Source organism: Notolabrus celidotus, chromosome 15, assembly GCF_009762535.1.
Source record: "Notolabrus celidotus isolate fNotCel1 chromosome 15, fNotCel1.pri, whole genome shotgun sequence".
In the NCBI taxonomy this organism is placed as follows: domain Eukaryota; kingdom Metazoa; phylum Chordata; class Actinopteri; order Labriformes; family Labridae; genus Notolabrus; species Notolabrus celidotus.
The window spans coordinates 819,239-846,191 of record NC_048286.1 but is presented as its reverse complement, the minus strand read 5'-3'; the positions used below and the strand labels follow the sequence as shown (position 1 = coordinate 846,191).

Sequence of the window (26,953 nt, the reverse complement as noted above, 5' to 3'; positions counted from 1 at the left end):
TTGAATCTAATCCCAATACAAAACTAAATGGGTTTAAAGGAACATCAGTTTTAAATATCTTCTTAATTTCCATTTGGACAGATTGCCAGAAACCTTCAACGTAAGGACCACATCAGATGACTATAAGTACCACAGCTAGTTTTACATTTACAACAAAATGATGAGCACATGGAATCATATTTACTTTGAATAGCAGGGGTAACATGCAGTCTGTGAATAATTTTGTATTGGGTTTCATAGGATTTATTAGAACTTGTAATTTTCTTTGCATTTATCAGAATATTTTTCCACATTACATCATCTAAGTGGGACCCAAAATCTTCACTCCAACTTGTTTTACTCTTAATATTAGGAATTTTAACAAGCATTTGAATATATAGATAACTTTAAATGGTCTTATTTAAAGATGAGGCCTTGAGTACTGTCATTTCAAGTTGATTCACATTCAAACCATGATTATATATTAGAACAGCTTGGATGTAACTCCTAAGCTGTAAATAACAAAAAAATTGTGTTTGAGGAAGATCAAAATCAGTCACAAGTTGAGAAAAGGATTTCATAGTCCCACCTGAGAGGAGGTCTTGTATTTTAAAAATACCAGCGTCCCTCCATGCTCTAAAACCCAGATCTGAAAAGGACTGAGCGAAATCAGGATTACAGAAAATAGGCGCCAAAACAGAATACAAGTCATTAAACAAATCTGCTAAAAAAGAAAAAAAAACATTTGTAAATCAGTGAGAATAAAGTTTTTATTTTACCATAATAAATGTAAATGTACATGATTCCTTTTGGAGAATTCTCGTACATTTACAATTTTAATCTCCTAAATGTTTGAATTTATTCTTGTAAATTAACAATTTTATTCTCCTAAATGTTTGAATTTATTCTTGTAAATTAACATCTTTAATCTTGTAAATGCACTTTTTTTCCCTCCATTGTAAGAAATAGAGCGGTGAACTATAATACGTTTTTAACCTGTAAGAACTTGGAGTATCAGCAGACCTGATCTGTTCTGGAGTTTGTCCAGATATGTGGAGTGTAAAAACTGAACGCTACCTCTCCATGTTGGGTTCTGACTCACCCTAAACCATCCGGATCTTCATAAACCAGCAGCAGTATTTAAACTCTTCTCTGACAGACAGGGAGCCAGTGTGAAGACAAAACCACATGGTAAATAAAACTCAGAAAATAAAGATGTGTTTAAAATGTTTACACTCCTCGTGTGTGAATAAAGGTTCTGAAGTGATGACGTTATAGCTGAACTCTGAGTACAGTCATGGTGACTCCATCATCAGTTAAATTCATGATGCAGCCAACATTAACTCATGCATCACATTATTATGACTCGTGTTTTACTGAAGCCCATCCATCTTCCTCCGCTTATCTGGGGCAGCAGTCTCAGCAGGGAAGCCCAGACACTCCTCTCCCCGGCCACCTCCACCAGCTCTTCTGGGAGGATACCGAGGCGCTCCCGTGGCCTCCTCCCATACAGACGTTCCCGAAACACCTCCCCAGGGAGACGTCCGGGAGGCATCCTGACCAGATGCCCGACCCGCCTCATCTGGCTCCTCTGGATGCGGAGGAGCAGCGGCTCTACTTTGAGCCTCTCTCGGATGTCTGAGCTCCTGACCCTCTCTCCCAGCCCTCATTCAGTATAAACATGTCCCTTTATTAAAACATGATACCATCATCAATGAAGGACAGCAGTCAGTTCGTAATGACTTTCAATCATCACTTTATTGATTTGATAACACAGTGAATATTCAGTCTGGGGTTATAAATCTCTGATCTGCATGATGGGTGAATATTGTTGGTTATAGATGAGTCCGTCTATCAGAGCGGGTCTGTCACTAACGCCTGACACCTCCTCTGTTCATGTCCTCCAATCACTAAAAGACAAACTATGATCTGAACTATGGGCTGTGTGTTTGTGTGTGTGTGTGTGTGTGTGTGTGTGTGTGTGTGTGTGTGTGTGTGTGTGTGTGTGTCAAGGTTATAGTTTTTATATTCATTTCGTTTTGACTTTTTGTTTTCAGTTTGAGTTTAGTTTTATTTAGGTGTTAAAGTGGGTTTGCTACTTTAGTTTAGTTTTTGGCTTCCAACAGTTTTCAGACTTCCCCACACACACTAAAGGTCATACCCTGGACTTAATCTGCTGCTCTGGTCTCACCCCCTCCAACTGCACTGCTGATCAACTTCCTATCACGGACCACTTCCTCCTCTCATTCAACGTCACCCTCCGGCTCTCCATCTCCAAACCACCCCGTGTCATTTCCTTCCGTAATATTAAGGACATTAACATGGACTCCCTCTCCTCCTGCATCGCCACCCACACAGCCCAGCTTTCTCTCTATAAGGACTCCATCTCTCACGCCAAATCTCAATATTACTCCGGACTCATCTGCTCCAATGCAGGCAACACCAGGACTCTCTTCTCAGTACTCAACAGCATAACTCAACCTCCTGACTCCCTGCCCCCCCACCTATACTCCTCAGACACATGTAACTCTCTCCTTCTGTTTTTTCATCAAAAGGTCAACAAACTCCACCAGCACCTGGCCTCCTCTTCCACCCCCATCCCCTCCTCTGAATTTCTTCCCCCCTGTCAATCTCTTTCCACCTTTGAACTCCCTCATCCTTCAGTAATCTCTGACCTCATCACCGAGTCCAAGCCCTCCTCATGCCAGCTCGATCCCCTCCCCACAGTCTTGGTCAAATCCTGCCTCCCCCATCTGCTCCCCCTCATATCAGCCATTATCCACTCCTCACTGTCCACTGGAATTGTTCCCACCCCCTTCAAATCTGCAGCTGTCAGTCCCACCCTGAAGAAACCTGGTTCAGACCCCAACGACTTCAATAACCTCCGTCCCATTTCTCACCTCCCTCTCATCTCCAAAATTCTAGAAAAAACTGTTGCCTCTCAACTCCACTCCCATCTCACCAGCAATAACCTCTATGAACAATTCCAGTCCGGTTTCCGTCCCCACCACAGCACTGAAACAGCCCTCCTCAAGATCACTAACGACCTCCTCATGGCAGCTGATTCCGGTCTCATCTCCATCCTCACCCTCCTCGATCTGAGTGCGGCCTTCGACACCATTTCTCACCCCATCCTCCTCAATAGACTCTCCTCCATAGGCATCACTGACACCCCCCTGCACTGGTTTCACTCCTACCTCACAGGCCGCACTCAGTTCATCCAACTCAAATCCTTCACTTCACATCCCTCCCCCGTCACTTCAGGTGTGCCCCAGGGCTCTGTCCTGGGGCCCCTCCTCTTCATCACCTACATTCTCCCACTCTGCAATATCTTCCGCAAATTCGGCATACACTTCCACTGCTTCGCGGATGACACCCAGCTCTACCTTTCCAGCAAGCCCGACTCCACTCTCCCACCCTCCTCCCTCACCCTCTGCCTCTCTGAGATCAAGTCCTGGTTCACCTCCAACTTCCTTCAACTCAACAGCAATAAAACAGAACTCCTCCTCATAGGTACTAAGTCCACCCTATCCAAAGCCGACAGTTTCTCCCTCTCCATCGACAGTTCAACAGTTTCCCCCTCCCCCAGGTAAAGAGTCTGGGTGTCATCCTCAACAGCTCACTTTCTTTCAACTCTCACATCAATAACATAACCCGGTCTGCATATTTCCACCTCCGCAACATCAACCGTCTCCTCCCCTCTCTGACCCCTCACACCACTGCTATCCTGGTCCACAGTCTCGTCACCTCCCGTATCGATTATTGTAATTCACTCCTCTTCGGTGTCCCTCACAAATCCCTCCATAAACTTCAACTGGTCCAGAACTCTGCAGCCCGCATCATTACCAGAACCCCCTCCTTTCACCACATCACCCCCGTCCTCCAGCAGCTCCACTGGCTCCCGGTCAAACTCAGAATTAATTTCACAATCCTCCTCTACACATTCAAGGCCGTCCACAACCTCTCCCCTCCGTATCTGTCTGATCTCCTCCACATCGTCACCCCCTCTCGCTCCCTCAGGTCTTCCTCCTCCCTCCACCTCTCTGTGCCCCCCGCCCGTCTCAGCACCATGGGGAGCAGAGCTTTCAGTCGCTCTGCTCCCCAACTCTGGAACTCACTCCCACCGGACATCCGAAACTCTGACTCACTACCCCTCTTCAAATCAAAACTTAAAACTCATCTGTTTCAAACTGCATTCCCTGTCTAATTGCACTGTCTCATTTTAACTTGGTGTAACTGCTTGTTTTTATTTATTTTATCATGTTGTTTTTATTTATAGTGTTTTAATCTGTCTGTAAAGTGACCTTGAGTGCTTTGAAAGGCACTTCTAAATAAAATGTATTATTATTATTGTTATTTAGTTTTTAGCTTCGTTTTAGTTGAGTTTTTATTAGTTTGAGTCTTTTTTGTAACATGGGTTAGTTTTCAGGGGCGTCAGTCAGGATGTTCCTGCGTATGTACTGACCAGCAGTTATCAGGTCAGCGGTGGAAGCAATGCATCAGTGTTTTCTGCGGTCCTCCGGTTGTCTCGGGCTCCCTCATGCTGCCTGGCCAGGGGTTGGCTTCTGTTTCAGGGGACAGGGGCTGGGCGCTCTCCCTTGCCTTGACAAGGTAAGCTAGGTAAGCCGTCTTGTGTGAGCTTTTCAAATGGACTTTAAGATTAGTGGGATTTTTACCTTTGATAAACGTTCCGCGTATTTTATCACCTTCCGCTGCAAGGCACTTCCTCCTATCAAACGCGGTCATATTCAAAGGAATCCCAAATGGGGCTCTGCAGCTTTCTCCAGACTCTCGCCATTAACGCGAGCAGGTAAAGTCCTGTACTTTACCTGCTCGCATTAATGGTGGATGCTCTGCTAGCAGGTAAAGTGAGGATGCTCTGCTAGCAGGTAAAGTGAGGACGCTCTGCTAGCAGGTAAAGTGTGGACACTCTGCTAGAAGGTAAAGTGTGGACGCTCTGCTAGAAGGTAAAGTGTGGACGCTCTGCTAGCAGGTAAAGTGTGGACGATCTGCTAGCAGGTAAAGTGTGGACGCTCTGCTAGAAGGTAAAGTGTGGACGCTCTGCTAGAAGGTAAAGTGTGGACGCTCTGCTAGCAGGTAAAGTGTGGACGCTCTGCTAGAAGGTAAAGTGTGGACGCTCTGCTAGAAGGTAAAGTGTGGATGCTCTGCTAGAAGGTAAAGTGTGGATGCTCTGCTAGAAGGTAAAGTGTGGACGCTCTGCTAGCAGGTAAAGTGTGGATGCTCTGCTAGCAGGTAAAGTGTGGACGCTCTGCTAGAAGGTAAAGTGTGGACGCTCTGCTAGAAGGTAAAGTGTGGACGCTCTGCTAGAAGGTACTGATTTTAAGATAAGGTGGTCCTTTACTCGTCTCACAACGGTGAAATTCAAGAATTTTTTTGTGAAGTCTAATTTTTGATTTTCATTTCAGTTAACGAAAATGTTCTTAACCCTCTGGTTTTCGTTATGTCGTTAGTTTTTGTTAACGATAATAACCTTTGTGTGTTTGTGTGTGTGTGTGTGTGTGTGTGTGTGTGTGTGTCAGCAGTAGACAGGTAGACTCAACAGACTGATGAAGAACAGAGTTGAGGTGGAAAAGACCTGAAAAGAGAGAGAGAGAGAGAGAGAGAGAGAGAGAGAGAGAGAGAGAGAGAGAGAGAGAGAGAGATACATCACAGTTTAGCTACAGTTAGCTTAGCACACAAACAGCAGCTAGTTACTGACACACTGAGCACTACAAATAAAGGGATCAGTAAAGTGATATCTTATCTTATAATGATAATAATCAGGAGTCATGTCAGTTTGTGGCTGTCACTAAACCTCTGCACAAATAGGTGTTTTTATTTATTTAATTTGAATCCTAAAAGTTTCTTTCTGCTCGCTCCCTCCAGGACATAAGACCTACAAAGCTCTTAGTGATCAGACACCTTCATGTCTTAAAGAGCTCAAAGTGCCCTATTACCCCTCTAGAACACTACGCTCCCAACATGCAGGCCTGCTGGTCCTACCTAAAGTCTCTAAAAGTAGTATGGGAGGTAGAACCTTCAGTTATCAGGCCCCTCTCCTTTGGAATCATCTACCAGTCAGGGTCCGGGAGGCAGACACCCTCTCTACTTTTAAGAGTAGGCTTCAAACTTTCCTTTTTGATAAGGCTTATAGTTAGAGCTGGATCAGGCTTGGACCAGCTCTTAGTTATGCTGCTATAGGCTTAGACTGCCAAGGGAACTGGCGCACTGACACACTGGGATCCTGTCCTGCCCCCTTCCCCCACTTACTCTAACTCTCCCTGTTCCATTAAAGTTACTAACCATAGACCTTTCTGGAGTCCCTGAGCTCCCTTGTCTCGTAGGTTCCTCTGAGCTGCCGTAGACGTCCTCCTGCTGTGGACGTTCCAGACTCCAGCTGATACAGACGTGCTGGACTCCAGCGACAACAGCTACTACTACTGGTCTCATCACTCTCACCGCTCCCTCTCTCTCTTATTCTCCTCTATCCCTCTTTCCAGATCCAACTCTGTCGAGGCAGATGTGTGTCTAACATGAGTCTGGTTCTGCTCGAGGTTTCTGCCTGTTAAAGGAAGTTTGTCCTCTCCGCTGTAACTAGCTAAATACTGTGAGGTGTAATGCTCATGGTGGATTAAGGTGGGGTCAGACTGAGTCTTATCCTGTCTTGGTGTTGGGTCTCTGTTCATAATTTGACATAGAGTGGTCTAGACCTGCTCTGTTTGTAAAAGAGTCTTGAGATAACGTTTGTTGTGATTTGATGCTACACAAATAAAGGTTGATTGATAAGCTGGATGTAAACGAGGATATTTGTGTCACATGTGTCGTGAATCAACTCCACAATAAACATGTGAGAAAGTGTCCCTCCCTTTCAGCTCATCATCCCGTGTGTATCTCTGAGCTCCGCCAGGGTGAGAGGAGATGCTAACATTGCTTTGCATCGCCCTCTGGAACTCCCCTTCCAAACACATAGGCAACTCCACTGACCTACAAACATTCAAATCCCAGCTCAAAACTCACCTCTTCAGAACTGCTTGAACTGTTCATGTTTTAAGAGTCACTGTGTTTCTATTTGTTTCTTTTATTCTCTTATTCTGTCTAACATTTATTATTATTATTATTATTATTATTATTATTATTATTATTATTATTATCATTATTATTATTATTATTATTATTATTATTATTATTATTATTATTATTATTATTATTATCATTATTATTATTATTATTATTATTATTATTATCATTATTATTATTATTATTATTATTATTATTATTATCATTATTATTATTATTATTATTATTATTATTATTATTATTATCATTATTATTATTATTATTATTATTATTATTATTATTATTATTATTATTATTATTATTATTACAGTGAGGTGCAATGCAAGAGCTAACTGCTCAGAGCTGTAAAACTGAGGTGACTCTGATCCTCCTCTGCAGCACACAGTACTCACTCCTCCAGCTGCAGAGCTGCTGTCCACACTCAGAGTCCTGCTGCTCAGACCAACCCAGAACTTGGAGTAGTCCTGGACCACAGTTGCACTGCTCACAACAACAACAAAAACAACAAAAACAACAACAACAAAAAAACAACAACCACAATGTAATCAAAAACAACAACAACAACATCAACAAGTTCAGAGAGTGTAACTCAGTCTGCTGTAATGATGGTTATCAGCTGCAGCACACAGGTATGATCACCTGAAGAAGATGTCTCCATAGGTACTGCTGCCAGGAGCCTCCCAGCTCACCTGGACCAGTTTCTTCTGAACTCCTGATGCCTGACTGACAGTCGAGTTCTGCAACACACACACACACACACACACACACACAGACACACAGACACACAAAAGACACACATGGGATGCGTGTGACTTTAAGGAGGCAGATGAAAGAATAAATGATGTTCTGCACGAAGCTTCCTGAAGACAGAGTTAAAGTGTGTGTCGTAGCGTGTTGTCACATCTATAGTAGAAACAGGTGTGTTATAACACACACACACACACACTCTCACCTGTTGGTCCTGACAGTGGAGAGCTGTGAACTGGGAGGGGTCGATGTTGGTGAACTTCCCCACAGGCACAGCTGGAAGCAGAGAGTCATTACACACTCTATCTCTATGAAACAGAGTCCCACACCTCTCTTCAGGTCTCTGTTCTCATCTCAGGAAATAAAAACATGTTGAGTGTTTTCAGGATCTTTAGACGGACATGTTTAGTCTGTTTTACTTCCTCTTTGCATGTCATTAGATAAGTATGAGATCTGCTCCATAATTAAAGCTTCAGTCAGGGTTTTAATACCTTTTCCGTTCCTGCTCCGGGCCTGGAGCATGAAACCCCGAAACTCTGAGGAGCTGTTGGTCACCGCCTGCACCATCACTGAAAGGAGGGAGGTGAGTGGAGGACAGGGTTACCATGAGACACACACAGGGACCATGACTGGAGATTGTGTTAGTGGAAAACACTTCAAATGTCCAGCTCTTGACTCAAAGGTTAGAATGTGCTCAGCTGACGTGGGAGGAGAGGAGGGAGGAGAGGAGGGAGGAGAGGAGGGAGCAGGGATTTGGAGAGTAACGGGTGAGACAGGTCACAAAATGATCCTTTAAACATGACCTTTGACCTATAAAGAGTTACACAACTCTACCTCTGGGATTGGAGGAGCGAGGAAGGAGGGGTGTGTGAGAGCGGTGGAGGACAGAGGTTGAGGAGGAGAGACAGACGTACCTGTAATGACTCCTCCCGGCCTGTAGGTGGAGCTGGAGGTGGACACATTGAAGGGGGGGCTGGAGGTGGAGGAATTGTAGGGGGGGTGGACTGGAGTGAGGTTGCCACAGGAGATCGCCACCAAGCCGTTAGGGAAACACACACACTCCTCCACGCAGCACACACACACCAACACCACACACAACCTGAGGGAGACCTGCGGGACACAGAGAGACGGACAGATTCACAGACGGAAGGAGACCCAGACGGACAGAGTCACAGACGGACAGAGTCACAGACGGACAGATTCACAGACGGACAGAGACACAGACTGACAGAGACAGACGGACAGAGTCACAGACGGACAGAGTCACAGACGGACAGAGTCACAGACGGACAGAGACACAGACGGACAGATTCACAGACGGACAGAGACACAGACGGACAGATTCACAGACGGACAGAGTCACAGACGGACAGAGACACAGACGGACAGAGTCACAGACGGACAGAGACACAGACGGACAGAGACACAGACGGACAGAGTCACAGACGGACAGAGACACAGACGGACAGATTCACAGACGGACAGAGACACAGACGGACAGATTCACAGACGGACAGAGACACAGACGGACAGATTCACAGACGGACAGAGTCACAGACGGACAGATTCACAGACGGACAGAGTCACAGACGGACAGAGTCACAGACGGACAGAGACACAGACGGACAGAGACACAGACGGACACAGTCACAGACGGACAGAGACACAGACGGACAGAGTCACAGACGGACAGAGACACAGACGGACAGATTCACAGACAGACAGAGGCACAGGGGGCGGCAGTAGCTCACTCCACAGGGACTTGGCTTGGGAACCTAAGGGTCGCCGGTTTGAGTCCCAGTAAGGACGAAGTTTGGCAAGAGGACTGGTGGCTGGAGAGGTGCTGGTTCACTTGAGCAAGGCACCGAACCCCCAACCGCTCGGGGTGCGCTGGTTGATGGCAGCATCCTCATTCTGACATCTCTCCCTAAGTGCATGTGTGTGTGCATGATTGTATGTATATATACCAAAAAGCTGTGCGTGTAGCATGACCGAAAAACAACATGAGTGAAAAAATTGAATTTCCCCCTTAGGGTCCCTTAGGTACGATTCTTCTTTCTTCAGTACAGGAGATGTCACCTGAGCGTGTTTTAATCCAGAGGTACAGTATATTCTTTTTCAGACACCAGCAGCATTTTATAATTTAATAATTTGTTTTTATATTTTGATATTTTTTATATTTATGACTTTTGATTGTTTTAATCTTTTGTTGTTTTTATTCTTCCACATTGTTTTATTTCCTCTTACTTGTCTTCCCTTCCCTTCCCTTCCTGCGCTGTACAAGAAGGGACAAAGCAGACTCTTTGTACTCAGGAGACTCAGGTCTTTTGGTGTGGAGGGGGCTCTTCTGAAGTCCTTCTTTGACTCTGTGGTGGCATCAGCCATCTTCTTTGGAGTGGTCTGCTGGGGAAGTAGCATCTCTGCTGCTGACAGGAAGAAGCTGAACAGACTGGTGAAGAAGGCCAGCTCTGTCCTGGGCTGCCCACTGGACCCTGTGGAGGTGGTGGCTGACAGGAGGATGATAGCAAAGCTATCTTCTCTGATGGACAACACGTCACCCCCCCTCCAGGAGACCATAACAACACTAAGGAGCTCCTTCAGTGACAGACTTCTTCACCCTCAGAGAGATACCGCAGGTCTTTTCTTCCTGCAGTGGTCAGACTCTATAATCAATAATATATATATATATATATATATATGTCGTAAGATATGCTTATTTTTCACCTCTTTCATTTTAATTGAATTTTAATTGCTAATAACTTTTTAATAATTGTTACTTTATAGGCTCTTGTTTGCTTTATATACTTCTGTTGCACTGTCTACTCTGTTACTATGACACTTGAATTTCCCCGTGTGGGACGAGTAAAGGAATCTCTTATCTTATCTCACATTCCTCTTTTATTGTCTTTTAGTTTCTTATCTTTAAATCACTTTGTAACCCTGTTTTGAAAAGTGCTTTATAAATAAAGAGTATTATTATCATAAAGAGGCATCAGTGTTACAGACAGTCTGATTTATTATCAGATCATTTTTTAAAATGTATTTATTTATTTTATTTGTATTATTATTATTATTGTTATTGTTGCATATATTTTGCTTTTAACCTTAGGATTGCGGGCTGGGTTTGGAGTCGGGCCTGGGGTTGGGATTAGGATGGGGGGTCTTTATATTTTCATTTTTATATATATCTTCTTTTAATTTATTCTATTTGAAGTTGTTTGTATGCACAGCACTTTGTGTTACAATGTCATTGTATGAAAAGTGCTTTATAAATAAAGTCTGATTGATTGATAAAAACTCCTGCAGAGGATTTGAACATAAATTAATAACATCACTTTCTTTAAATATTGCTGTTATTTAATGATTCATGCATGAAAGGGTTAAATTAGTCATGGTCGTAAAAAAGTGATTGAATAAAGGTAGAGTTATCTCTGAGTAAAAACAGCTTCATGGTGATATGATATGTTCCTTCACTGTATTTTTATTTATTTTAATTATGTTCAACATTGTAGATTAATACTGAAGACATCAAAACTATGAAATAATCTGGTTTTGCCATAATCTGGATTACAACAGTAGTCAAATAGGACTATCCATTGTGTACTAACCCTACCTCTGAACAACACAACTGATGGTCTCAAACACATTAAGAAGGCAAGTCATTCTACAAATGAACTCTTGACAAGGCTCATGTTCATTAGAAACCATTCCAGGAGACCACTTCATGAAGCAGACTGAGAGAATACCAAGAGTGTGCAAAGCTGTCATGAAGGAAAATGAATCTACAGTGTTTACAATCATTGCAATAAATACAACCTCTTGAATGAGAAGGTGTTTCCAAACTTCTGACTGGTAGTGTATATATGTTGTATCTAAATTGTATTGTTTCACCTGTTTAAATTTCTTTTTCCTGGTCAACTCTGAATCTGATCGTCTGCTTGCGTTTAGATGGTCCTGATTGTTATTTTAAAGATGGTACACGTCTTTATACACGGGGCACGGGTCTACACAGCGCCCTGATAGTCCTGCACAGCCCTGAACAACACAAAGCGAGGGTTTGATTTCACCCAAAGTCTGATTTCAAATCCACTTTTTAAAATGTCATCCAGTCTAACAGCGACTCAGATCACAAGTTATAATGAAACATGTGGCCTGATTCTGAGTTCCATACTTCCATACATGCTCCTTAAACAATGACTTCTGGTCCTACACGCCTGGAAGGCAGTGACAGCATTAGATACGAGCACCAGTGAGACATTCAAAGGAGCTCTTCATCCCGACCTTTGTGTTCCAGTGTCATCAATCACTTACAAACATATTTCTGCCCTCCTTTAAAAATCCTTCATTGAAACAGACTTCAGACAGACCCGCCTGAGGGTTCTTCAGTCTGACATCATCCAAGTGAAGCTCTGCACCTGAACTCTGCCTCCAACAGCGTTCAGCGGCTCCTCAAGTACTCACCATGTCTGCTTCTCTCCGGGATAAATCACAGCTGGAGTTCAGCAGAGCTCGTCCTCCGTCAGTCAAACACCTTGTGGGTCTCGTTGAGGGCGGCTCAGGTGAGCTACCTGTGAGCGCTCATGTGTGTGATGTGCCCTCATCCACTGGGATCCCGTCTCCTGTAACCATGAAAACGTTAATTGTTCACAGTAAACAACATGGTGGTCATTATGAGCCACAAACAGAGGGGAGGAAGCAGGTCGGGTTACAGATACCTGTGATAAACACTCCTTCAGGTTGAACCAGAGGATACTCCTTCTGCTTTATGTGGTGACCTTTTGGACCTCGGCCGTATTTCTATGGATCTTTCAAATTCAAGCTTTCACTCATGAGTGGTTTTCTTAGATTTCAGGTGTTTACCTCGTCACTCGATCGTCTGCTTCCTCGTGTTTATTCTCACCTGAAGCCACAGCCACACAAAACACCAGACAGATGTTTGTTCAAACAGCTGATCTTTATTCTTATGTGTGACAAAGTAAGCAACAACATCAACAACAACAGCAGCTCTGTGGGCAACAACAGGTAAACAAACAGGAGAACAAACAGGGGGGAAAACAGGTGAACACAGTGGAGTGGAGTGTTTTTACTGGCGGCCATATTTGTGGAGGCAGCAGCTCTGGAGACACACAGGAGGGAACACAGGATGCATTTTAAAACAACAGTTTGTCTTTTAAAACAAGAATCAGGTTTTTAAAGTAGGCACACGGGTATGCATGTATTTGTAGAGGAAAGGCGTTTTTTCAACCAGAGGGACTTTACCCCTGAACTATGTGCGTTTCTACAGGTGGACCCAAGGTCTAAATTTAGTTCAGGGGTAGATAATCTCCCCCCTGAAAATCCCCTGCTAGGGGGGTAGTACTTGTGGAGTTTACACAGCTGTTGAAACACAGAGGGAGTTCCTGGGAATGCAAACTAGTTTAGTTTTTATTAAGATTTCAAAATATCCTCATCAGATATTTAATGATCGTCTAAAGACGTTTATGAGGGATGCATCCGGCTGAGAGTCTCCAGTTAACAGGGTCGCTGTTTAAACCAAAACACCGGTCGATCTCTGCCACGGCTTTTTGAGTTCAAAAGGATTTTAAAGGCGTGTTGAAACGTCTTTGCTACTCGCGCTTATCTCCTCTCACGTGTTGATTCAGTGAATCCATCTGTGATGAAATATAGCACCATCTAAAACAGACCAGCTGAGTCTCTTCATGCTAACAGGCTAACTGTTGTGTTGCTCATAATGATACCTGCCTGTCCGTCTGCTTCTATGGTGTCATCTGTTATGAATGGCATTCCTCTTTGTTTTACTGCCCTCTACTGGTCTGATGGTGTAGTGCATTTACTTTTTTTCCTCCATACGTTACTGGCCTGATTTGCACAATCTACCCGGGACTTCAGCCCACGGTCGAAATGTAGACAACAATGGGGGCACAGGAACCTTTTAGTTCAGGGGAAAGTAGTTCTGGGGGCTAAAAGACCTGGAACTCTTAGTCCAAATGCACCTATACAGGCTGAAGCAGAGCAGAACCAAACACCTGACTCTGATCCAGCGCTCACACTGATGTTATCACAGTCTCTCCGTGTCACTTGAGGTTACACACACAGAACAATGACAGCAGACCAGGTTACACTTCCTCATACTGACACGTTCCAACAAGAAAAACAACCTGTGTGTGTGAAAGGGTCTCACTGTGATTAGATTCAGGCCTCATGTGATCTTCATCAGACTCAGAGATGATGGTTTGGACTGGGATCAGTAATCTTTCATGACCTTTGCTTAGGTCTCACACAGGACTCAGACTCCAGTCTCTGAGGTGAAGTTGAACTGATTTTACGGCTCCTATACTACATCACACGACATCTGTCTATCGCCCTGTTTCCAGAAAACCTGTGCATTTATAAACTGGTGCACAGACCACATATAGAGAGAGTTCAGACAGCCTGTTTGATCTAATGTGTAGAAAAAGGAGCTCTACTAATTTAAGCTTCTTTCCACACACACACCTGAGCTCAGGTGAAGTTATAGGGGAGAACGGGGTTGGTTGTCACACGGTTGGTTGGCACACTCGTTATATCTCGCCACCAGAGGGCACTGCCTCTCAAATTGGGGTATGGACATTTCCAGAATTAGGATCAGAGCTCACCTACATATTCTTCTCTGGAGTAAGACAGCTGAACTTGAGGTGAGAGGACTTTTTGTGTTTTTCATGTCAAATAGTAAATATTCAGCTCCTCAGTATTTTTCTTCTAGACTTTTAAACGATGGGTTTATAACAAAACAAGTGTTGATGTGTGAGGGGAGAGCTATAGTTTGGATTTTTATTAGCTAGCTAATAAAGTTGTTAAATGGTTGTTAGCCTTGATGGTAGCAAAAAATTCCAGTTGGGGTTGGTCGTCACATTCTCTTTGGGGTTGGTTGTCACATGTAACAACCAACCAACCCTATGTTGGCAAAATCATGCATGGTGAAATGAGTTGGAGTATGCAGACCCTACATCTGCCATCACTGTAACTCAGACAGTGACTGCATGTAGCCTAATTGAGTAGACCATTATTGTTCGGCCTATTTGTTTTGTTCTTTATGTTGTTATATAGGCTGGCCTAAAGATGTGTTTCCTGTTCATGGTCCTTCCTCATTTTATGTTAAAATACATTAACTTATGTAGGCCTATCACTTGTCAGTGCAATTCAACTTTCAAATTTGCCTTTTTTAAAATATTTTTCCCATTGAAACACCATTGTGACAACCAACCCCATAGTGTGTGACAACCAACCCCATAGTGTGTGACAACCAACCCCATAGTGTGTGACAACCCACCCCATAGTGTGTGACAACCCACCCCATAGTGTGTGACAACCAACCCCATAGTGTGTGACAACCAACCAACCCCATAGTGTGTGACAACCAACCAACCCCATAGTGTGTGACAACCAACCCCATAGAGTGTGACAACCAACCAACCCCATAGTGTGTGACAACCCACCCCATAGTGTGTGACAACCCACCCCATAGTGTGTGACAACCAACCCCATAGTGTGTGACAACCAACCCCATAGTGTGTGACAACCAACCCCATAGTGTGTGACAACCAACCCCATAGTGTGACAACCATCCCCATAGTGTGTGACAACCAACCCCCATAGTGTGTGACAACCAACCCCATAGTGTGTGTGTGACAACCAACCCCATAGTGTGTGACAACCATCCCCATAGTGTGTGACAACCAACCCCATAGTGTGTGACAACCAACCCCATAGTGTGTGACAACCAACCCCATAGTGTGTGACAACCAACCCCATAGTGTGTGACAACCAACCCCATAGTGTGTGACAACCAACCCCATAGTGTGCGACAACCAACCCCATAGTGTGTGACAACCAACCCCATAGTGTGCGACAACCAACCCCATAGTGTGTGACAACCAACCCCATAGTGTGTGACAACCAACCTCATAGTGTGTGTGACAACCAACCCCATAGTGTGTGTGTGACAACCAACCCCATAGTGTGTGTGTGACAACCATCCCCATAGTGTGTGACAACCAACCTCATAGTGTGTGTGTGACAACCAACCCCATAGTGTGTGACAACCAACCCCATAGTGTGTGTGTGACAACCAACCCCATAGTGTGTGACAACCAACCCCATAGTGTGTGACAACCAACCCCATAGTGTGTGTGTGTGACAACCAACCCCATAGTGTGTGACAACCATCCCCGTGATGGGGTTGGTTGTCACACTGTGTCAGAGTGTCTTTGATAGTTATTTGCCTCTTTGTTACAATGAGTTGGAAAATGAGAGGGATACACATTTCAAGCCAACACCTTAAGCTTCAATTTAATGTAGGAATGACTATTGAAAGATGTTTTGATGATGAGCAATCATCAAAACAGTAAAAAGTGTGACAACCAACCCCGTTCTCCTATAGCGTAGACATTTCCAGATGGAGCTGTGTGTCTGCACTGATGTGAGATGTGTTATCTGTTTCTGTGAGTTATAAAGAAATTAGCTTTAAAACAACATGACAACAACAAAGACAAAGACTCTCAGTCCGGAGCCAGACTCGCTGTGTAGCTTGTGTTGGTGTGTGATGAGTGTGATTATAAACATGCTTCACTGAGCACTATGAGTGTCATTGGAGGATATCTCCAGAGGGCACGCCGTGAAGCTCAGGCTGAACACAGCTAAAGGATGTGTGGGATGTAAACATCAGCAGCTACGAGGGGGTTACTCGAGTAAAGGCGACAGCAGCCACTCAGGCGGTAACAACAGTGTGCGGTGTGTGAGGCAAACATGCGGAAGTGTGATAAACTGCAGTTCATCGAGCGTCCACTAGAGGCTGGCTCCAGAAACACCAGAAACCACACACACACCCATTCAAAGAAGACGACCTTTACAGCAGAAATAAACATGTTTACAGTCTGGTTCAAAAACAGCTTGGCTCTACATAGATCATTTCTCTATCAGCACACACTGTACGGGGTGAATATATTTCTAAAGTGACGGTTCAGAAGACATTAAGATTATGAGTTTTTGCCCATATAAGGACATGACTGACTTGACTGACAGGTGGGAACACATAGCTGTTGGCTAGGAGGCTTAAACCCGGCCTCTTCTACCTCAAACTAAGTTTGGTTGAGTTCAGCATTTCCAATATGGCTGCCACCGACAATTGGCTTCAAAACAGCGCTCAGGAACAGACGGGTGACGTCACAGAGACTGTGTCCATTATTTATACAGTCTATGGTGAGGCCACTAAATCAAGCCCAACGGGAAGAACGAGTATGTGTCGGCCTGTTTTCAAAGCTGTCTGCTGTTTGTAATCCCTGCTCCTGTTAAATCATCAGCTCTGCCTCCACACTGCCCCCTGCTGTTAGTGTTCATACAGCTTCTTTTTGGATGTGCAAACCAGCGCTGTGGACTCAACAGCGAGTAATCTTATCCGTACAGTCTGAGTCTTTTAAAGTTCATGACATTTTTGACACAGCTGCAGCTCTCTTTCAAATCCTCTGTTCACATATTTTCTTTTGTCTGTGTCACAGAAGAGATTTGGTTTATGGGACTCTGTAGCAGCTATAACTTCAGTTCAGTCTTGCAGTTTCAATGCATGTGAATATTTAACAAACTGAAAAGCAGCTGTTCTGTAGATTAGTTAGCTTGAGAGGCTGCCCGTCTTCATGCAGCGGAGATCAAGGGAAGATAAACCTGCTGCTGAAAACAAAGCTCATCTTAAGGCTTCCTTTACATCGCTACCTCACAAAGGAGTGGTGACCTGGATCAGCTGATCACAGTAAAGAGGAAGAGGTGGCTGTGACTGCGGTGACAGAGGAGTGGGTGAAAGCAGCTTCAGGTGTTTACTGTGTAAGGCACGTTACAGGAAACACATCCACAAAACATGAGCAGGACCTGATGGCTCTGCACAGGTACAGACTGTGAGCTGTAGACATTTTGCATATCAGGAACTATGAGCAGGAATGTTTATCAGTTTAAAGTCATGGGTTATTGCTCCAGCCTGCAGCTGTATATCAGGTTTTAGTGGCCCTCTTTAGAACAAATCAGTCTGTCTGCCTGGGTTAGTTTGTGTTAATTTGTGTCGCACAAACACTGTGACCAAACTTCAAACACTTCAAACACAAAACAAGGAGGATACTGAGTCAGCTGTAGTCCAAAGTGTTTGTAAAAGGAGTCAGGTGTGTGTGTGTGTTGAGAGTGATGTAACAGCTGTGTGTGTTTAAACCATCTTCATCCTCCTCATGAAGCTCTCTCTCTCTCTGCAGGGATCCTTTCTGTGACGTTGTCAGACTTTGAAGCCTGATTTATACTTCTGCGTAGAATCGACGGGGTAGCCTACGTGCGTAGGTCTGCATGGTCCCGTACCTACACAGAATCCTACGCATGTAGCTGACGTGCACCTCCTCCAAAATGTAACTACACGTAGAATCAACGAGGACTGAAAGCCCAGGGATTGGTCTGCTTCTGGCTTGTATTTACATGACCGCTTTTCCCAGCAGCACTGGGGCGAACTTTCCCTCACAACAGCAACGATGGCGGACAGCGGAAAGCTTGTCTACTCGGCTGACCGCTGCTTTGCCTTGGAATCCATTAGTCTCTTTTAATTATTCACTGCAGGACAATGGAGGAAACATGTTTGGTTTGTGTTTTTGATCACGGCAACCCCGCCCCTCGCCCCTGACGTAAGAGGTTTGCGGTTCTAGACCAGCAAAGAATTGGAGCCGCTCTGGAATCAGTTTTCCCCGGCCAGGAGCCGGTTCACTCGCAGCCAAAACACGAAAAACCGGTTCTCAATTGAGCGCCGGCTCCGAACCAGCCCTGAAACTGCCTCGTCGAAAAGGAGTAAGAGAGACCACACTGCCCTCAAGCAAGTATTGCTGCGCGACATGGACACATCGACGCATGAGTATGTAGAGCTCATGTCCGCATCAACCACTGCTGTGTAAGGTTGAAGTATAAATCAGGCTTTAGAATAACAACCTGAGCCTGTCAGGGACAAACTCAGGACCTGTGAGAGGACACTCTGTCACCACAGGCCCTCACAGATTAGGTTGCAGCCATCACAGCCTGTTTCATGACTGCAGGCTGAAGCGATCTACTGGAACAATGAACTATTTGACACTATTATTCATTTATATCACAAATATGAAAAAAACAGAACTCAGATTAAAAAAACAGAATACAGAAATGATGTCGAGAGGAAAGGTGATTTCTAAAAATGTGATGTGTGTTGACCTGCAGCGGGAATGATGGGAATGAAAATATGTAAGATCCAGCCAGCACAATGAGCGATTCTGTTCACATTACCAGGGACAGGACGTGTAATCTGTGGCTTCAGAGCAGGGACTGTGGGATATTCTGACTCTCTGAGGAGGGACTCATTTACACTGTGATGATGATGTTTATTGAGGAGCAGGTTCAGGTGTGAGGAAACAAACTTTCAGACAAGGGAGGGTTGGAGGTAAGGACAGTGACCACAGGATGAATGACCTTTGACCTCAGTAACAGGAGGGAGGGCTGAAGGTGAGTGTCATGAGGCCGTACATTTCTAGCAGCAGGCTTTGTGTAGCACCAACAAGGTGAGTGTCATGTGACCTTTGGGACCAGTGGTTTCAGGTGAGAGGTTTGAGTTCAGACTTCAGAGTCTGGGGGCCTTACAGGACTGGCAGCAGGCCTTCCTGTAGTACCAGTGAGAGCACAGCTTCACCTTCAGCACCAGCGCACAGTTAGCTGTCGGCTTGTCCTGGCAGGAGTCGTCCACGGATACTGATGCTGCTGGGACGGCTGCTGAGAATCACACACACACACACACACACACACACACACACACACACACACACACGCACGCACACACACACACACACACACACTTAGAAAAACACTGACAGTGACGCATGTTGGAGCTGAAAGTGTGTGGAGGAGTTACATCAGGCGGTGTTTGTTGTGGTACCTGGAGCCTCCGTTGGACAGCTCTGGAGCTCACAGCTCTGTCGGGCTTCTGGCTTCAGGGCAGAGTCACAGCTGTGGCCCCGGGTTACAAGCTCCTCCCCCTGGTAACACTTCACCTCTCGAACCTGCACGCCACTCCCACAGGTCTTACTGCACTGAGGGGGCAGAGGGACACGGACCTCCACGTTATTCTTCATTAGACCTTAAAACAACCAGTGGAGCCTCCTGAACATTCAGGTGGAGCAGGTCAGGTGGACCCAGGAGGAGGACTTACCTGAGACCAGGAGGTGGTGAACCACTTGGAACAGGGTCTCTGGAAGCAGGACGAGCTGCTCTCTGGTTTGTTGTTGTGGTCGCAGCTGCTGTCTGGAAACTCTTTGAACACGCCGCCTTCCAGCCCCGCACACACCACCTGACGCTGACGCAAGCCACGTCCACATGTAGCATTACACTGACACACACACACACACACACACACACACACACACACACACACACACACGCATAAGAATCCTGAAAACACAGGTTTGATGCTGACTGTCTCAGGAGCAGAGTGGAAAGCTCCTACATGTGATGTTTCTTCTGTTGGGTGTCAGGATCGATGCATCTGTGAGGAACTTTGTTCTGGTTCCTGATGTTTGTTTGTTTGTTTGTTTGTTTGTTTGTTATTTTGTTTGTTTTAAAAGGCACATTTAAAGGTATTTTTAGCTGTTTGCATGATGCCCTAGTTGTTTTTGAACAGCCTCTGTGGAGGTTCTGCAGCCTCTCAGTTTCTAACCTCTTTATCCTTGCACTGATCTGAGTGTGCAGGATGCTGTCATGATGAAGCTCTGCTCTGATTGGCTGTTGAAAAGTAGGAAAAGTATGAAGGAAACTCTGCCTATCGACTGATCAGTTTGCATCAAGAGGAGAGGACCGACCTCTATGATTTTACATTTGCAAAATATTAGAGTTATACATTTTGCAATTGTTTATAATCTGAATTGTGCTTTCCTGACATTTCAGCTCATTGCCTTCACTCTCTGGACTCATTTTTCATGGAGCTCTGAGGTTCATTACAAGTTTTAAATCTCTAACCCATCACTGCTCCCTGTATGCTTGAGTTGGCTGGTTTGGATTGTCTACCCGTAGACTACATCACGGTATGTACTTGTTTATAAGGCAATTCTTAACTTCTCTAGTATTTATGTGATTTTATTCATTTTAAAAAATACTGGAAGCTCCAGTCTCCGCTCTGTGACCCAGTCACAAAACTTGTTTTTGCTCTCAGTCCCCAGAGTGCGTCTTGAAATGGGTAAAAAGAGTTTTAGGTCCTCTGCTCCTGCAGCCTGGAACCTGCTGCAGGAGAGCCTGGGTTTGAGGGAGCTTGTCTCTTTAATGTTTTTAAAAGCAGACTGAAGGCGTTGAGGAAGATGCATCAGCTTGTAGAAGCTTTGACTGATGGCTTTTAATCTGAAATCCATGATATGTTGTCATCTTTTAGAATTCTGTGCTGTTTGTCTGTTACTTTGTTGGAACGTGCTGCTGCCGATCTTGTCCAGGACACACTTGTAAAAGAGATTCTTAATCTCAATGTGGTTTTCCTGGTTAAATGAATTTAAATAGAAAAAATAATAAAATAGTTTAACAGAGACTAAATCAGGTCCACACCTGAGCCTTTAAGTTGTAGTCTGAGTGTTATTCCTACTGTCTTGCCTTTATGTGGTCGGCCCCCATTGTTGACGCAGTCTGAGGTGAAGTGGTGAGCACAGACAAACAAAAACCTAAAGTCTCTAAAAGTAGTATGGGAGGTAGAACCTTCAGTTATCAGGCCCCTCTCCTTTGGAATCATCTACAAGTCAGGGTCCGGGAGGCAGACACCCTCTCTACTTTTAAGAGTAGGCTTCAAACTTTCCTTTTTGATAAAGCTTATAGTTAAGGCTGGATCAGGCTTGGACCAGATCTTAGTTATGCTGCTATAGGCTTAGACTGACACACTGGGAACCTGTCTTTCCCTCTCTCTCCTCTCTCTTACTTTAACTCTTCCTGTCCCATTAAAGTTACTAACCATAGACCTTTCTGGAGTCCCTGAGCTCCCTTGTCTCGTAGGTTCCTCTAGATCTCTACCGCTGTGGACGTGCCAGACTCCAGCTGCTACAACTACTACTATCCGTCTCACCACTATCATCTCTCTCTCTCTCTTCATCTCCCTCTATCCCTCTCTCCAACACGATCTCAGCAGATGTGTGTCTAACATGAGTCTGGTCCTGCTGGAGGTTTCTGCCTGTTAAAGGAAGTTTGTCCTTGCCACTGTAACTTGCTAAATGCTGCAAAGTGCTTTGCTCAAGGTGGATTAAGATGAGGTCAGACTGAGTCCTGTCTGTAAGATGAGACTGGATCTGATCCTGTCTTGATGTTGGGTCTTTGTTAATAATAGAACATAGAGTACAGTCTAGACCGGCTCTGTTTGGAAAGAGTCTGAGGAGAACAGGTGTTGGGATTTGGTGATATATAAATACAGATTGATTAACAGAACTATAAAAAGTGTAGCTCACGTCCACGTGTTTCTAATGTTTACCTGATGCCACTCCTGTTCCACCCAGTGGGGGGCGCAGTCTCTGTCTCCACAGGGATGGATGGCCAGCGGGCGTAGTGATTGGTCGCACTGCTCCTCTGACATCACCACCCCACCTGATGATCGACACATCACTGCACGCACCATCCGCCCCTCCCCACACACACCTGAGCACTGACACACACACACACACACCGAGAACAAGAAGGGTTTTAACAGTCTAGAAGTGTGTGTGCGAGCGAGTGTGTGAGAGTATGAATGTGTGTGTTCCAACTCACAGGTCCCCAGTCTGTGACCGTCCATCTTCTGTCACAGGGCGGGCCTTCACACTCCTGGCTTTCTATTGGCTGAGAGGACTTGTTACAGAGTCTCATTTCCATGGAGCAACGGACCTCCCGGGTACGGACCCCCCGAGATCCACACCGCGCCGAACACTGACACACACACACACACACACACACACACACACACACACACACACACACACACACACACACACACACACACACACACACACACACACACACAGCATGCCACTCAGCGTTGATGAGGTGATATCCAGCATGGACTGGTGCAGTTAACTCATCATGAATCATTACAGGTATTATGTTGTTATCATGGTGCTGGGTTACCTCGGACCACTCAGACACCTCCCACTGGGGTCCACAGCTCTGGCCCAGGCAGACCTTCCTATTGGCTGGTTTGTGGAGGTCATGTGATAGACACAGCGAGTCGTAGACGGACGAGTCGAGACCGGGCGACAGCATCTTCCAACAGCGGACAGTGCGGTACTGAACGCCCTCCCCACAGGTTCGAGAGCACTCACTCCATCCGCTCGTCTCCCACCTGAGGGCAGAGGGGAGGGAGGGGACGGCTGGGCTTCAGTCATGTGACACAGTGTCAGTAAAACAGAAGACATCACTCACAACTTCAGCAGCAAAGATGGAGAGACACGTCCAGAACAAAGAGAGTCATGACGCTGATGTTAAGATGATGGAGATTGTTTTGGGGCACACCTGGTCTGATTAGCCGAGACGGCTTTCATCCTACTTCGGATGTTGCCGCTCGTTTAACAAGAAACACGGCAGTTTTTATTAGTTTAGAAAAGTGACAACCCAGAGTGTAGACCAGGAAGCAGAGCTGCAGTCCTACACGCTCCTCTGCATTTCCTTTGGGGCCGTCTCCCAGCCACTGTTTATATCATATAGAGACTGTGTCTGTCCCCCAACTGAGACCCTTCTTGTTAAACAATCCAAACATTAAAGGAGTAAATCAAAACAATCTGATTAAAATTAGAACCTCAAATGCAGCTGAACAGAATAATATTAAAATTAAATGTGGTTTACTGAATGTTAGATCAATATTCCTGGACTTAGACCAAGAACCAATCTTGGACCAGCTCTTAGTTATGCTGCTATAGGCTTAGACTGCCAGGGGAATTGGCGCACTGACACACTGGGATCCTATCTCACCTCTTTCCCCCCAACCCCTTCATCACTTACTTTAACTCTTCCTGTCCCATTAAAGTTACTAACCATAGACCTTTCTGGAGTCCCTGAGCTCCCTTGTCTCGTAGGTTCCTCTGAGCTACCGTAGACGTCCTCCTGCTGTGGACGTTCCAGACTCCAGCTGATACGGACGTGCTGGACTCCAGCGGCAACAGCTTCTACTACTCGTTTCATCACTATCACCGCTCCCTCTCTCTCTTATTCTCCTCTATCTGTCTTTCCAGACCCAACTCGGTCGAGGCAGATGCCTGTCTAACATGAGTCTGGTTCTGCTCGAGGTTTCTGCCTGTTAAAGGAAGTTTGTCCTCTCCACTGTAACTAGCTAAATACTGTGAGGTGCAATGCTCATGGTGGATTAAGGTGGGGTCAAACTGAGTCTTATCCTGTCTTGGTGTTGGGTCTCTGTTCATAATTTGACATAGAGTGGTCTAGACCTGCTCTGTTTGTAAAATAGTCTTGAGATAACGTTTGTGTTTTGGCGCTATACAAATTGATTGATTGATTGATTGATTGATTGATTGATTGATTGATTGATTGATTGATTGATTGATTGATTGATTGATTGATTGGTTGGTTGGTTGGTTGATTGATTGATTGATTGATTGATTGATTGATTGATTGATTGATTGATTGATTGATTGATTGATTGATTGATCGATTGTTTAATTGAGTAAAGAGGATTTGGGGCTGCACCTTGGAGGACATTCCTTCCCGGTGCAGAACTCGTGTGTGGGCTCAGGTCTGGCCAAAGAGTCGCAGTAACTGTCGTCCACTTCAGTCCCGTCATACCGCACACACAGGGCATAGCTGGTGGTGATACCTTGAAAAACACACACACACACACACACTGACATTTTAACTCAGAGTACACACACTCATCATGTTCAAGCTGTTTGCATTGGGGTGCACTTGAAGCTCCGTCAGAGGAGACACGTGGGTTAGATAGATCATGCATCACAAGTTGTCCAGATGGATGACATCTCAGAGACAAAGGGGACACACGAGACCTAAGAGTCTGTCTCCAAGAGAGGGGAGTCAAAGAACCTTAAAGGGATAGTTCTGTGTTTATGAAGTTTTATGTCACTTGTAATTGTACTAGCCATAATGGATGCTGCTCAGCTTGGCCCCTGTAATGAGAAACTGCAGGAGAAACAGCAGCAAGCTAGGCTACAGATTCTGCAGACCGGATCAGTCCTGCCTCGTAATTTAGCTCATTTTAAAAGACTCTGACCCGAGCACTCATCTCAGTTTAGGTGTACGCTCTACTTGTGATTTTTTTCAGCACTTCACTTTGACACCAGAGAGCCTGTTTGTTTTTGCACTATTTGCAAACACAACACAGACATGCTCCTCCGCCTGCAGCGCACTGATCAGCTGTTCAGGTCTGCAGCTTCAAAGAGACAAAAATAAACTCAATAATGAGGGATTCTGACCACGCTGATGTCATGCAGTTTACTGTGGACACACCTGGACACCTTCATGAGTTTACAGAGGAAAGGGGATTCAATGCACCGGAGGAAAAAGAGGAGAAACTCAGAGCTAAACTGGAGAGCAGGAGAGATCCAGAGTTACCTGATGGTGTAGGTGTGTAACCTTCGAGCTAATACCAATGAACCGAGAAAACTACTTGCTGTTACAAGTAAGACTTGGTAACAACAGTCCCTCTGAACCTTTGTGAATTAAGATAAACCAGCAGATCAAACAGGGCTGCAGTCTGCGACACTCACCAACCAGAGTCCCCTGCCATACTGAACGCAGAAGTTTGTTTCTGACTTTCTTCAATGTTCAGGAGTTCATTCAGAAAACCTGAAAAGCTGAAAGCAAGATCATCTTCAGAATAAGTGTTTTTTTATTGCTTGGTGACACAACCCATTATCTGCTCAACATGATCAGCTAAATTACGTGGCAGAACTCAACTGGCCCTGTCTGCAGAGCCTGTAGCCTAGCTTGTGTGCTGTTTCTCCTTAAAGGGGCTGAGCTGAGCAGCATCCATTGTGGCTAATACAACTACTGGTGACATAAAACTCATACAACCACACTTTTAGGCCTACTTTTAAGAGTAGGCTTCAAACTTTCCTTTTTGATAAAGCTTATAGTTAGAGCAGGATCAGGCTTGGACCAGATCTTAGTTATGCTGCTATGGGCTTAGACTGACACACTGGGATCCTATCTCACCCCCTTCCCCCCAACCCCCTCATCACTTACTTTAACTCTCCCTAGAGCTGAAGATAATTGTCCGAACCCGAACCCGACCCGACCCGACCCGACCCGACCTTCTATCATTTTGCTCGGGCTCGGGCCGGGCTCGGGCTTGAGCGGTAAATGAGCAGTCAGGTGAATCTGGACTCCCCTCAGCAAGCAGTCGTGCGTCAACGGCACGAGAACTGGCTCGCGCGTAAAGTGATAATACAGGACCTCTATAAGACCGCATCATTCCTCTGGCCAAAATGTAACCAGCTGAGAATGTTGTCACACTCAGACAGGGAGGCCATACATGCTCATGCCCGCACTCTTCTGCAAGCTGTGCACGGTGCTGCAGGTGCACGACAAGATGTGGAGACTTGAGACCCAGAGCTCTCCAGAGACGAGCGCGCTCATCCTCCGGCAAAAAGAGCAACTTTTGAGGAGTGGGAAAATGTACACCGAGCTGAGTGGGAAGATGACGAGGTATCTCGCTACATTAAAACATCTGTCATGGAAGATGATACTGATGTTTTTGGCTGGTGGAAGATCAACAGACCTACCCAAAACTCGCAAAATTAGCCCGATCAGTAATGAATAATGTCGGGGCAGTCGGGCTGTAAACGGGTTCGGGCTTTAAAAAAAAAGCCCAGGTCATTCGGGTTTGGACGGGTTTGGGCAGAATTCTGTCGGGCTCGGGTCGGGTCTAACTTTTAAGGCCCGACTACAGCTCTAACTCTCCCTGTCCCATTAAAGTTACTAACCATAGACCTTTCTGGAGTCCCTGAGCTCCCTTGTCTCGTAGGTTTCTCTGAGCTGCCGTAGACGTCCTCCTGCTGTGGACGTTCTGGACTAAGGCTGATATGGACGTGCTGGACTCCAGCAGCAACAGCTACTACTACTGGTCTCATCACTATCACCGCTCCCTCTCTCTCTCTTATTCTCCTCTATCCCT

General features: G+C 45.3%; 1 protein-coding gene across 2 annotated transcripts in view; it reads right to left on the bottom strand.

Moving 5' to 3' along the window:
- Nucleotides 1-19,187: 19,187 nt before the first annotated feature.
- Nucleotides 19,188-26,953, bottom strand: part of si:ch211-267e7.3 (ADAMTS-like protein 2) — a 51,076-nt gene continuing 43,310 nt past the window's right edge. The window contains exons 14-20 of one of the 2 annotated variants that reach the window (XM_034702422.1): nucleotides 24,511-24,637; nucleotides 22,942-23,155; nucleotides 22,588-22,743; nucleotides 22,313-22,483; nucleotides 20,030-20,206; nucleotides 19,757-19,910; nucleotides 19,188-19,593 (exon numbers count right to left, since the gene is read on the bottom strand). In XM_034702422.1, the coding sequence (XP_034558313.1) occupies nucleotides 19,445-19,593; nucleotides 19,757-19,910; nucleotides 20,030-20,206; nucleotides 22,313-22,483; nucleotides 22,588-22,743; nucleotides 22,942-23,155; nucleotides 24,511-24,637 (1,148 nt within the window). In that variant the 3' untranslated portion in view covers nucleotides 19,188-19,444. The remainder of the gene's footprint in view (nucleotides 19,594-19,756; nucleotides 19,911-20,029; nucleotides 20,207-22,312; nucleotides 22,484-22,587; nucleotides 22,744-22,941; nucleotides 23,156-24,510; nucleotides 24,638-26,953) is intronic. The other variant, XM_034702423.1, reaches the window with a different exon arrangement.